A 14,080-nucleotide genomic window follows, 5' to 3' on the forward strand; every position below is an offset into this window, starting at 1 on the left:
TACCTATGTATGCTTGGATGTTTGTTCCTCATTCATACTTCTGGATATGCTTTTTTTCGTGTGTAGGATATCGTTCCATCGGGACTTTGGTGGAAGCTAGTTGTTAAAATTCATCCCAAGTTCGTAAAATGTATAAGCATAGAATACTTAATAGTTACTTTATAAGTAAGTAGACACAGTATAAAAATAATCTCAAAGAAAGTAAACGCCTGCACCTAGATCATTTCGTCTTCAGTTCCGCTTCATCAGCCAGCACTCCAAGAGGTCGTCTCGGTCCAATGGCATCAGATGAGCTTTCTCCGTCACCAGTCGAGCATGACAGAGGAACCAATAGATTGGATGCTGGTCTTAGAAGTAAAAGGGCTTGAGCGATGGCCGTTGGTCACAGACATTATCCCTACTAATATTATAAATGCGAAAGTAACTTTGTCTGTCTGTCTGTCTGTTATGCTTTCACGTCTAAACCACTGAACTGATTTTAATAAAATTTGATACAGAGATAGAGTTGACCTTGAGCAAGAACATAGGATAGTTTTTATCCCGGACTTTTGAAGAGTTCTCTTGGAAACGCGATATAACCGTACTCTCGAGTTTCTTCCCGGTTCTTCTCCATGAGACCAACTCTTTGGAGCCAGTAACTAGTTTGACGTTTCGAAAGAACTTTCATAGGACTATTTGAAATAAAAAAAATATACTTTGTTAGACTAGGAAGTTGTGAAATGGAAGCTAATTTACGGAAGTTAGGACTGTTTTGGATTAGAAATAATAGGGCGTCGTGCTTGAATGGAGAAATGATTTGATAATTTATAACAATGCACAATGGGCGGATAGGTGTCTTTATTTAAAATAAGGCTGACTGGGCCTAGAATCCGTCTCAAAAAGATCCGGAAATCACCTACTGGAGATGTTAGTGAATGTGGAGAGGAAAGAACACACAATACTTGTTTATTTAATGCAACTGTTAAGGGGTCTACACACCAAAGCCGCTGACCCGGCGGCACAGCCCGGCGGCACGACTGCCGCGGCATGTGGTGTTCTAGTAATTGTCAAATACTCTATGAAAGCCGGCGGCATGATTGTACAAAATACGGCCGGCGGGTTGGGCCGCCGGGCTGTGCCGCCGGCATCAGCGGCTTTGGTGTGTAGACATCATTAGGTATTACGGAAGACAAATCAAGACATAGAAATAAGATTGATTTTAGAAAAGAAAGAAAAACACTTTATTCACGCATTAGACACAAAAAAGACGAATTGCAATAAGAGATACGACACCAAAAGAAGGTAAAACATAGAGCTCTGACATGTTTAATTTTAAGACCTTTCTGTATACCCCTATGTTCACAAATAAATACATTGAATTGAATTGAAGGTACAAAACTGGATATATGTCACATCCACGTGAAACGGCCCTCGCTCAGCATAATGCTACCTACTACATATGAGACCCTGTACGGGACAAAAGCCTCAGCGCTGATTTTATTCCTTTGGAAAACTGCAGCGATAGCCACTTATGGTTACTCTGTGAAGTGAAAAGTTAAACACCAAGATTGAAACTCAATTTAAGATAACAATCACTCATGTCTTATAGTGATAACAGTTCCCATGGTTACAAAGCTACCTCACTTCGCAGGGTATCATAATATGAAGTTTCTTGGAACTTTCTGAGTGTGTGACTCTTTACGTTCGCCTTATTGTTTCTTGATGCAGGTGATATAATGAGGGTTTCTTAGAACAATTTAGCTCAAATGTAGGTTTCTACAATTCATGGTTAGTTTTATGTGTGATGGCTGCCAAATTGACAAGCTAATATCTAGGTATTTATACCAAGACCTTTTTTGTGCATTTGATAGTTTTTGTCGGTACAGTACAAGCAACGCTATATTCTTGAAAGCTGAAAGCTGTAACCTGCACTAAGCATTCGGTATCCCTAAATATTCATGTTCAGCTCCCGTGTAATCGCATATCTCTTACGAACAACCCGCAACCCCGGCAAGCTTTGGCCCTACTGGGCCGCGCTGGGGTTGCTGACATCTCTTTGTGGAGCGCGTGGAACAACGCGCGCCGCCGACACGGGTCCCACGCCTACAGTGGCCGGGAGTCATGTCGCGACACCCGGCGCCCGTGGTGTCTACCTGTCATTTTATCTACCTGTACCTAACTTTATTTACTTAACATTCCAGTGCTGCAGTATGCGCGAGAGTCTCCGTCGCCTGGCGTCGGAGGACGGCACGGAGCGACGCGGGCGCAGCGCGGGCAGCCGCCGCGTGCGCGTCGAGCTCATGCTGGCTGACCATGTCACTGTTGATGTTGATGTGAGTACACTTCCAGTGCTGCAGTATGCGCGAGAGTCTCCGTCGCCTGGCGTCGGAGGACGGCACGGAGCGACGCGGGCGCAGCGCGGGCAGCCGCCGCGTGCGCGTCGAGCTCATGCTGGCTGACCATGTCACTGTTGATGTTGATGTGAGTACACTTCCAGTGCTGCAGTATGCGCGAGAGTCTCCGTCGCCTGGCGTCGGAGGACGGCACGGAGCGACGCGGGCGCAGCGCGGGCAGCCGCCGCGCGCGTCGAGCTCATGCTGGCTGACCATGTCACTGTTGATGTTGATGTGAGTACACTTCCAGTGCTGCAGTATGCGCGAGAGTCTCCGTCGCCTGGCGTCGGAGGACGGCACGGAGCGACGCGGGCGCAGCGCGGGCAGCCGCCGCGTGCGCGTCGAGCTCATGCTGGCTGACCATGTCACTGTTGATGTTGATGTGAGTACACTCCAGTGCTGCAGTATGCGCGAGAGTCTCCGTCGCCTGGCGTCGGAGGACGGCACGAGCGAGCGGGCGGGCGCAGCAGCAGCCGCGTGCGCGTCGAGCTCATGCTGGCTGACCATGTCACTGTTGATGTTGATGTGAGTACACTTCCAGTGCTGCAGTATGCGCGAGAGTCTCCGTCGCCTGGCGTCGGAGGACGGCACGGAGCGACGCGGGCGCAGCGCGGGCAGCCGCCGCGTGCGCGTCGAGCTCATGCTGGCTGACCATGTCACTGTTGATGTTGATGTGAGTACACTTCCAGTGCTGCAGTATGCGAGAGTCTCCGTCGCCTGGCGTCGGAGGACGGCACGGAGCGACGCGGGCGCAGCGGGCAGCCGCCGCGTGCGCGTCGAGCTCATGCTGGCTGACCATGTCACTGTTGATGTTGATGTGAGTACACTTCCAGTGCTGCAGTATGCGCGAGAGTCTCCGTCGCCTGGCGTCGGAGGACGGCACGGAGCGACGCGGGCGCAGCGCGGGCAGCCGCCGCGTGCGCGTCGAGCTCATGCTGGCTGACCATGTCACTGTTGATGTTGATGTGAGTACACTTCCAGTGCTGCAGTATGCGCGAGAGTCTCCGTCGCATCGTGAGCAGGCAGGCAAACGGACTTGGGTTTGATTAATTCTACAATGTGCTGGAGTGAGTATTCCTTCCTAGAAATTTTCTCGTCTTTCTGCTGACTTTAAAAGATGAATGAGCTACATTTATTAATCAGTTACGTAGGAGGAATATTTTTGAGAACTCTTCACATTTTCTCGTAATAACAGATACCCAGAGTGACGCATGAGCAGATTCCAAAAACATTATAATCAAAACGAATCCAAGGCTTTCATTCTTTGAAGAGTTCACAAGCATAGTTTAACGACAAGAATACATACAAACAAACATTTCGCGCCAACTCGTAAAACTGACTTTAACGGTTCCCGTAACTATTTCATGTGCTTCAATGTTTATTTGTTGAACGTAGTGGACCAGTAAATTATCCTCTGCATCATTAGGAATAGATTTCGAAAATAAAAGAAAAGGGTAGACAAATGATAATGTCCAAATGAAAGAATTCGCAGAACGTTCAGCGGATTCCAAGATAGATTTCCAGATCATCCTGATGCAGAAAACGTAAATGCATAGCCAAAGGGGATGTAGAAAAACTTGACTACTAATTTATAGCTTCTGACCTTGAAAATCTGCCATATATGCTTTCTAAAACACGAAAAACAACCTGTAGGTACCCAACCTACCCACACTAATTGATTTGCAGATACCATGTAACTCTACAAACAAAATCATGTCCATCATTCAATTAGGGCATATTGGCAATGTGATCACCAGTTAACAAGTGGCTTTCGGTTAATTTTAAATTGAAGTTAAACTGTTTTTAATGAAATAATAGAGGCCACTTAAATGTAATTAAAAGTCCCTATGTTGGTCAGATGGATTCCATTGTTTCAAAGGATCCAATTTATAATTATTTGGTACTCGCTATTTCGCGCACTTTCACTCGCTTCCAGAGGCCACTTCTTCTCGTACCCGGACAGAATGTTTATCGGGGATAGTCTACCATCCCAATAGTGTTTTTTTTTTTTTCAAATCGGATCAGTAATTTCGGAGCCTTTAGGGGAATAAAGAAAAAAATATTTCCCGTTTATTATATTAACATAAGAAATCTGTTATTTCTATATGTTAACTAAAGAAACTAGAACTTAAATGAGTCCTGTCCTTCTAAGGAAAGCTTTCCATGCAGGTACAGTTCAATTAAAAGAAATATAACCAACGTGATTGTATTATCAAGGAGTTAAGGAGTTATAAATAATTCAGTTAGACAGTCTAACTGACATGCGTTAACTACAGTTAGTTGGCCCTTAATGTATGTGAAGGACGTGTGTTGACTGTGATAGGTATTCGCTAATGCGGTTATTAAGTATTGTACTTACCTGTTTTTGATAGGCACATTATTTATAGTGCTTCTGCAAGGTTAATGGATGATATTGGGAAGATATTTAAAGCCGACCCGCCCCAGCTTTACTATAATTACAGGATAGGATATCAGTACTTCCTCACAATTTAATGGATGTTACTATACATATAAACTTTCCTCTTCTATCTTTGTAATAACTTCCTTCTATCTATTAAAAAAACCGCATGAAAATCGGTTGCGTAGTTTTGAACATTTAAGCGTACAATGAACTATATATGTAGTATATGTAGTAGTATGTAGTGAAGATCGTATGTTAACAAAACTACGTATTTAGGTAATACTATTAATGCTCGGATTTCCACAATCCTTTCACTAATCCATACAAACTAATATTATTGCGGTTTATTGTAAGGCCGAATAATAGAACGGCAGTGCTATTAATACACTCAGTCGTTAATGCATCTATTGATATTTTCGCGACAGCCTTTGTATATCCTGGGTCTTGTTTTGAAACAGTTTTAGCAAACTATTGTAGTCATGTTATTTATTTATTTATTTATAGCTTCTTACATAAAGTACAATGGCATACAATGATGTAAATAGGAAGCATGTCACAGTTACACGGTTTCTTTTATCAAAGCCTGTACATTATTTTCCTCTGCAAGCAAGAATAAGCAACGAAATAAAGACTTTTTATTGATTGACACTTACGCGAATATTAGACATTTTTTAATATCAAGACGACCAACGCCTCAGTCTACCCGAGACCATAGATGCTGTAAAGGATCCGAAACGTCGGGATTAAATAATATTAATATAACCGCGATAAATTACTTAAATTCGATAATATTGTTCCAGCGTAAAGCCACAGGAGCAGACCTGCTGGATCAGATCTGTGAGTCACTTGACCTGTTGGAGAAGGACTACTTCGGATTGCTGTATACGCAGCGAGGAGATCCCAGGGTGTGGGTTGACCTGAACAGGAGACTGTCCAAGACTTTCAGAAGTAAGTATTGTCTGATGTGTAGTTTTGCTGGATGGATGGATGTTCTAGTCCCTAGATCTTTTGGTTAAAGACAGAGTGATCGGATTGTTATACGTGCGCGAAAACCAACTGAAATAGTAAATAATATACTTTCTTGCTTATTATCCAGACGGTTCTCATTATATCCATCCCAATATATCCCTAAGGTTGACTGGAAAGAATGCCTGTGGCATTAAGTCCACCGTTGTAATGTTTAGTTGCAAAAAGCTTAAAAATATATCCTGTCTTTAATCTGCACTTTCTCTTAGACAGCGGCTTAAAAATTTCAACCACCTGATTTTTAGAGGTTACAAAGTTCAGATTCGAGATAATAACTTAAGTTAGCAATGCCTCTGGTTTTCTAAAACATAATGCTACAATTTCCAGACGAGCCGTGGGACGTGCGTCTAGCTGTGAAGTTCTACCCGCCGGAGCCAAGCGAGCTGGCCGATGACGTCACGCGCTACCAGATGGCACTCGCCATCAGGAGAGATCTCATGGAAGGTTAGTTGGTCAATGATCATTAAAAAGAATTATAGAAAATTAAACTATTTGCCAAGTGCGAAAGATTTTGACAGTATTATTAGTTTTCTTTAATCTTAGGCAAATAGGTAGTACTCGATAGTTACTCAAATCTGAAATCACACTTCTATTCTTCATAAGATAAGAGGCATCCAATTTATTGCGCCTGAGCTTCTGCATCATTTTTTATAAAAAAAATGCAACATAATAAAGTAGGTACGGCAAAGAAAACTTTGATGCTTTGGCCATACTATCGCGATAACGCAAACACGAATCTTCGAGTATGGCCGTAGCATGAGCGTTTTGGGACCCCTCTTAACCATTGTTACCTACCTTCAAATCTTGTCGTTCTAACAACATACCTTCTTCCAGGTCGTTTAACCTGTTCCCCGATAACCTACGCGCTGCTCTCGTCATACGTGCTGCAGTCGGAGCTGGGCGACCACGAGCCGAGCCAGGACATCTCCCGCGCGCTGCAGCAGTACCGAGCACTGCCGCTCAGTGCCATCACGCACGAGTTGGAGGCTAATGTCGATGAGCTGTATAGGAAACATAGGTAGGCAGATTGAGCGAGGTTTATGGATGAATGGTTACTTCGAAGATGACGTTAAAGTATAGAAGAAGAAGACGTGTCGCGTCGACCCCAATTTCATAGCCACTTTTCGGCGAAGGATCCCTGATTTTCGAGACTTCGATCGTAACCGATCTTTTTGTGCTGGGACCTCAAAATAAGAGATCGTTCGTCAGATTACAAATGGCAGCGGGAAGGATTGTCAAACTTTTATTGATTCTGGTGCCCTTCATGTACTAGGGCTACAGTAACTGAAATTATGATGATGTAGTTGACGGATCCATACATATCAAGAGCAATGGGTCTAACAGCTTTTCAGGACCGTGGGATTATAATATCGAATTCTTACACATTGCCTGTTTATCATCTAAACCTTGAGTCACCTAATTTTCCCTCAATCTTAATAAATTCTCCTCTAATTTCCAGAGGCCAGACGCCAGCAGAGGCCGAACTCAACTACCTAGAGACAGCCAAACGCCTGTCTCTATATGGAGCAGAGCTACATGCTGCTACTGACTGCCAAGATGTGCCCATCGTGTTAGCTGTGTGTCACAGTGGTATTGCTGTTTATAGGGATGGGTGAGTTGAGAACAAAGAGCTAAAAATGCGTACATACCTACCTTACATATCAAGACAAAAGTTATAGAAGAAAAGTTTAAAAAGAAACCCGTAATAAAGGGGTCATAATTAATGTTCTTCTACCTCTGTAACGTTTCATATGAGCCGGTAAAGGCCTATTTGAAATTAAAAAAAAATTTACTTTGACTTTGATAACTCTTTGTCATTTATATCACCATCTTCATCTTCCAGACTACCAATGAACCGCTTCCCCTGGGCCAAGATAACGAAGATCTGCTACAACAAGCGCCTGTTCACGCTGCGGCTGCGAGCCGGTCAGTTCGAGGAGTTCGAGACCTGCCTCACCTTCCGAGTCCACTGCACCAGCGCCTGCAAGAAGCTGTGGCGCTGCAGTGTGGAGCATCATATGTTCTTCCGGTTAGTATTATACTGGTGATAGTTTTAAAATCACCTTTTGTCAAAATAATGTTCTTTTTCTTTTTCTTTATAGCTGTTGATTTGATCGTTCCCAACATTCTATCTCAGGCTGTTTTCTTACTATCATCTGCCTAGTCTTTTAATCGTCGTGGTGGCCTAGTAGGTAAAGGACCAACCTCTCAAGTATGAGGGCGCGGGGTCAGGTCAGGCAAGTACCAATGCAACTTTTCTAAGTTTGTATGTACTTTCTAAGTATAACTTAGACACCATTGGCTGTGTTTCGGATGGCACGTTAAACTGTAGGTCCCGGCTGTCATTGAACATCCTTGGCAGTCGTTACGGGTAGTCAGAAGCCAGTAAGTCTGACACCAGTCTAACCAAAGGGTATCGGGTTGCCCGGGTAACTGGGTTGAGGAGGTCAGATAGGCAGTCGCTTCTTGTAAAGCCTTGTGAATCCGGTTAGACTGGAAGCCGACCCCAACATAATTGGGAAAAAGGCTCGGAGGATGATGACTTTATAAATCACCTTTTGTCAAAATATGTTCTTCTTCTTTTTATTCTTATCGAGTGAGCTGTTGATTTGATCGTTCCCAACATTCTATCTCAGGCTATTTTCTTACTATCATCTGCCTAGTCTTTTAAGAACTATGTTGGAGTCGGCTTCCAGTTTAATCGGATGCAGCTGAGTATCAATTTTATGTTACGTGGAGCGATTGCCTATCTGATCTCCTCAACCAAGCTTCCCAGGCAAACCCGATACCTCTTGGTAAGACTGGTCATCGGACTTTCTGGTCTTCTGATTACCCGTAACAACTGCCAAAATTTTTTTAAATATAGATCAACAAACAAAATTATAGTTGGCTAATCATTTCTGTGCCAGTGTCTTTTCACTTCCGCTCGATACTCAAACAGTATTTAATGTACCACATAAAATGAGCATTTACTAATAAATAAGTTAACATACATAATATTTAATATTATGTTAATTGTTTCCAGTCGCGAGTGTCCAGTCCCGGTGCACCGTATCCCCGGTCTGTCCCGGCTGGGCTCGCGGCGCCTGTCGTGTCGCCGCACGCTGCAGCAGCTCCGAGCTGCCGCCGCGCCTACTGCTGCTTGACTACTTACTCTATAAATAGAATATAAGATCTTGTTCAGTTGTTTACTGCTTAAATTGAAACTGTAACCGAAGCATTCTAACTGCCAGTTTCTTCATCAAAAGTAAAATCCAAAGTAAAAATCAAAGTAATGTCTAAAGTAAAAGTAACGGTCAAATTCGCTTTTTCTATTAGTTTTTCTGCCACTTTAGCCTTGAAAAAACGAATTTGACAGTTACTTTTACTTTAGACATTACTTTGACTTTTACTTTTGATGAAGAAACTGGCTGTAAGTTGCTAATTTGATGAATGGGCGGATATATCGCGGCTTATTGTGTATTGGTTATCGTGATAGTTGTAATTTGTCCTAAGAGATCTTATAATTTTGTTCACGGCGCATTTTTTACAGTGCTCCATACAACACTCGGTATACCGGCTTAAGGGGAGGAGCGCATATGTGCAAGCGAGCTCAGTATATTTTCAGTATTTTGTCTGTGTATATTTTTTAATCCGAAAAATGCCTTTAAAAAACTTGCAGTCACTTCGCTCGCGCTAACTATTTCATCTACACACTTCTTCATTGTGAACACTGACTAAAAAATTCGCGCTCGATTCGCTCGTACCTCTTTTCTTCGTTTACGTTTTTTTGTATCTGCACGCCTTCATATTTTTACATGTCTTTTTTTTGGTAATGTGCTGTAAAAAACTTGTATATCCAAAACAAATAGGTCTAAATAAATATAATATACAACTAGAAAAGTTACATAAAGTGCCATTATTACATCGTAAAGTGTAGATAAATAATTATAATTATTATAGTAAAGTAATGGTTATAAGTTATGAGTTTGTCACTATTATCTTAACTTTATGCATTTTACTTTTAATGTCTTTACCTGAATAAGATTTTTGTAAGATTTCCTGTTCCGTAATGAAGTAATTTAGGACCCACTTATGATAGAAAATTAGAATTGTTTTCCATCCTAGTTTTTTGTTTGTAGAAAGTCTCAAGAGCTATTCTAGAGAGATGAAAATTACAAAATTACCGAAACCCGCTATCTCTTTTGTCTTTTCCATACATACCAAAATACGCTATGGATATCAATTTCTCATTTATTTTGTATTTTATTGATTTACAACACCAATTTAATTAAATTACAAAAAAGCTTCAAAAGCTATAATTTGACTTTCTCATGATACTTTTTAGATACCCTGTATGTTTGTTGTAAAATATAGACAGCACAGCAACCTACCTTAACCTATCAACTTCAGTAGATTTTCAACCTTATCACTATTGCAGAAGGTTAATATTCGAGTAGTAAAATTTTACAGTTTCGGGTAGGTTGACCTGCTGGCGTCTGTACTGATAGTATTTCCTACTATTGACTTAAAGCAATGAACTGTATAATAAACTTAAATAGTTTATTAGCTATAGTTAAAGATGAAATATAACTATTTTAGTACTGTTTAGAATAATAATAATCTACAAGTATTTTGAATAAAATATTTCTTTGAAAAGACAATTTTATTACTTAAACCTTTTATTTACCCTTTTAACACATTTCACCTATATGTGTAATAAATCAAAATCAAAATCTTTTTATTTCACATAGGCCTTTGCAGGCACCTATGAAACGTCACATTAGTTGCACGGTTCCAAAAAGTTGGTCTCATGGAGAAGAGCCGGCAAGAAACTCCATAGACACTCTTTTTAAAAAGTAATATAGTCACAGTACAAACAGTCTATTACATAACAATAGTAAGCTCACAGAATTATACAATGCAAGAAAGTTAAACTGTAAATCCCACTAACTGTAACCCAAACTTAGACTGGTAAAAAACGCCTAAGGCGTTAAGTCCGCCCTTGTACAAAATGTGCAGAAGTATTAAATAAATAAATAAATCTAAACAATGCAAAAGGGAAAAATAACTATTAGAAATGGACGTTTTACTTACGTTAACTAAAGGTAAACAATTTGGAATATGTGCTGAAAACTTTGTTATTCTTGTATTTAGATAAATGGGATTTTACTTTTAACCCGAGTTTTTAATAAAATTCGTACCAAGATTGTTTATCCTTAGTTAGAGCCTTCTAAAGTCGAGTATAATGGCGTCCACGGCCGATTTCAGCCACGGCGGCTGTTCTCACTTAAGGAGATCAGCCAGCTGCGCAGGACATATTATAGTGCACGAGCATTTGCGCAGACACAAGGTGCACTCCCTATTCCTTCACTCTCTTATAGCCCATGTTATATGTACTACTCTTGTCCCCTACATATTAAACACACTGCGCAATATACATGAAGGTAACCATTTTTTGCTATTTTTATAGAAATGTAATCATCAAGATGATTAACCCAGCGATTGACATGCACAACGAGTGCCCAAGTGACTCCCATAAATTATTGTCTAACGCTTCAACGGCGCCGATGACGAACTCACGTGAACGTGGGAATTTTAAAGTAGTATGCAACATTAATTATGGATAATTACTAATAACGTTGTATGCACGGTGATTAAAAATAATCTTCTAGACCACAGGTATTCAGGTTTGAAGCCTGTCTGTGTTTATGATATGATGATGATGATGATGATGTCCTCCTAGACGTTTGGTGATTAACGCTTAATCCTGCTCTATGTAAAAGGAGGCCGCAGTTCACGATAAAAAGGTTGATGATAATAATAAATAATAATAAATAAATAAATAAATTTATTACTTCTCTTTGAACATCATTTTACAATATTTTGCTAATTCTAAAAAGTGCTGATGTATAATTTGCCCGAACTAGGTAAAAACCTGTGTCTCGGGCGTAAAAGTGCTTATTATAATATTTATAGCTAATTAACAATAAATTGCTGCTAGTTACTAAAAACTAGGTTAATGTGACAAATACAGTGTTATTACACATGTTTGTTATAATGCTTACATACTAATTAAAATATCCATATTGCGTACCTACAATATTACATACAATATTTGAGTGTAAATATGCGGGCCTAAAAATAATCAGTAATCCACTATCCCTAAGTAAAATATGAAATTATATAATGTGTAAAAATGATTACAGCTAAATATTATCTAGAGTTTGACGCTATCAGACGCCTTTATAGTCTACGGAGTTGATGTACCTATATTCAGCGGCTTTTCTAGCAGGGCATTCGGAATCTCCCGTTTTGTGATTGTAGGGTTTTTTAAAGCGCTTACAGGTTGCACATTTCGGCGGTTCTTCCTTTGAAGAGCACTCTTGAGTCGCGTGTCCCTCTCCTCCACAGTGGCCATAAGTAGAGGTAGCAGATTTGCAAGTCTTGGATGCATGACCATACTGCTGACACTTGAAGCACCGAGTCACAAGGGTGAAATCATGTACCGGGCACGACGTCCAGTTTATGTAGAGCCTGTTCTGATTTACTAGGACTTTCCGGATGCTGGCTGGTACTTCAACAATATAGTTGCAGCTGTCAGCATCCCTTTTTCCTGACTTATGGCTTAGTTTAATTGAGGTCAAAAAGGTATCCTTGGTCAATGTTGGAAGTTTGTCTACGATATTTTGGTCATAAATACTTTTGAAAACTTCTTTCTCTGCCATATCAGTGGGTACCCCAATTATTATAATGCGAGGCTTCCGCTTCTGAGGTTCATCAACAGTAAGTGCAGATGTGGAACGCTCGACAGTCTCTTTCACTTTTAGCATGTCATCCTTAGTCTCTGTGCTTATGATAACACCTCCGTTTCTTGTTTTCCGAAGTCCACGTACCTTTAGCTTCATTTCCTCAGGGCATACAATTTTTTGGACTAAATTTTTGGTCTCTTCACTGGTCTTAGTATGGTCACTAGGATATATAGCGACAGAGCTGATTGCATGAGGCATAATAAGGCTTTTTGTACCCTTCACCATGTCTGCGAAGGATGTGCTTTCCGGCTTATGTTTGATGAGAGTATCTTGTAGTTCCTGCTTGATCTCAGTCAAACTACTAGCGAGGTCTTGATTTTCCTTTAACGTTTGCAGGGTGGCGTAGTTCTGAAGGGCTTTATGTTTCAATGACTGATATTGCACAGCCATTTGAGAGACTCCGTATCCGACTTTGCGACAAAGGCTAGTGACTCTTAGTTTTTGTTCGGAATTCATCTTGCCTTCCGAAACCGTGATCGAAACCTCATTCAGGCACTGCTCAATACTAGACATCCAGGATTGAATTTCAGGAGTAGAAAAAACCTCAACTGTTTCATCCTGTGCGTGACTTCTGGGTGTTGCTGCTGGTGACGATGAGCAATGTGGCAGTCCGCCATGGTGGGAGGGGCTTCTATCCATAATTGTAGATCACTTTTTGTCCATATTTGTAATAAATACTGTATAATTTCACAACAAAAACGCTATGACTCTAAAACTAGGTCACAATAAAAAAAATGTTAATTACGCTATTTTTAAGTTGCTTGATGAGCACGTCTGTGTTCGTCGATTAACGCTAATAGTCTCATGATGGTAGCTTAGTACATAAGGAAGTGCATAAGGGAATACATACTTAAGGGAGAACATATGGGAGTACACAAGGGAGTACATACGGGAGTATATAAGGGAGTACGTACGGGAGTATACAAGGTAGTACATAAGGGTGTATATAAGGGAATAAATAAGAGAGTACATAAAGGTGTATATAAGGGAGTACATAAGGTGAGTAGATTAGAGAGTATATAAGGTAGTAGATAAGAGAGGACATAAGGGAGTATATAAGAGAGTACATAAGGGAAACATAAGAGAGTACACAAGGGAGTAGATACATAAGGTTTGTGAAAGGGACCTAGGTGACAAGTAGGTATTAGGTACTTTCCCTATATCAAAGTTAATACTATGTAAATCAGGACAGCTCACAATATTTCCGTTTCTTATTATAACTTACTCACAGCTGTACCAGAAAATCTTTTTTTTGTCACTCCGACAATGAAGTAATGAGACAACTATGCTCTTACTCTATAGAGTCATAATAATAACGAAAATACGTCACGGTGAGGAGTTCCGTGAAATACATTCCGTGAAAGACATTACAAGGGCGTGATTTGAATTTTAATATCCGGGTTTTGCCTTCGACTTGATTCTTAGTAAAACTAATACCAACATAATATAACTTTTTAGGTCCGTAAGTCCCCCGAATATTCAACAAAAAA

At 40.7% G+C, this 14,080-nt stretch overlaps 2 protein-coding genes across 2 annotated transcripts; one reads left to right on the plus strand and one right to left on the minus strand.

Moving 5' to 3' along the window:
• The first annotated feature begins 3,162 nt into the window (after positions 1-3,162).
• Positions 3,163-10,423, plus strand: LOC110376647 (protein 4.1 homolog). Its single transcript, XM_064041601.1, has 7 exons — positions 3,163-3,337; positions 5,574-5,721; positions 6,127-6,243; positions 6,634-6,817; positions 7,259-7,411; positions 7,643-7,828; positions 8,825-10,423. The coding sequence occupies exons 1-7, from the start codon at positions 3,215-3,217 to the stop codon at positions 8,943-8,945; spliced, it is 1,032 nt and encodes a 343-aa protein (XP_063897671.1). The 5' UTR covers positions 3,163-3,214; the 3' UTR covers positions 8,946-10,423.
• Positions 10,424-11,636: 1,213 nt separating this feature from the next.
• On the minus strand, positions 11,637-13,377 carry LOC126056783 (uncharacterized). Its single transcript, XM_049850857.2, has one exon. It carries the CDS (start codon positions 13,227-13,229, stop codon positions 12,015-12,017), a length of 1,215 nt encoding a protein of 404 aa, XP_049706814.2. The 5' UTR covers positions 13,230-13,377; the 3' UTR covers positions 11,637-12,014.
• Positions 13,378-14,080: the final 703 nt, after the last annotated feature.

Source organism: Helicoverpa armigera, chromosome 25 (assembly GCF_030705265.1).
Source record: "Helicoverpa armigera isolate CAAS_96S chromosome 25, ASM3070526v1, whole genome shotgun sequence".
Classification (NCBI taxonomy): Eukaryota; Metazoa; Arthropoda; class Insecta; order Lepidoptera; family Noctuidae; genus Helicoverpa; species Helicoverpa armigera.

Bases quoted from the DNA above. Each gene is read 5' to 3' on its own strand.
- LOC110376647 (XM_064041601.1), top strand. From the start codon at position 3,215: ATGCGCGAGAGTCTCCGTCGCCTGGCGTCGGAGGACGGCACGGAGCGA. The intron at 5,722-6,126 runs GTAAGTATTGTC...TACAATTTCCAG, and splicing joins ACTGTCCAAGACTTTCAGAA to ACGAGCCGTGGGACGTGCGT. The intron at 7,829-8,824 runs GTTAGTATTATA...AATTGTTTCCAG, and splicing joins GAGCATCATATGTTCTTCCG to TCGCGAGTGTCCAGTCCCGG.
- LOC126056783 (XM_049850857.2), bottom strand. From the start codon at position 13,229: ATGGATAGAAGCCCCTCCCACCATGGCGGACTGCCACATTGCTCATCG.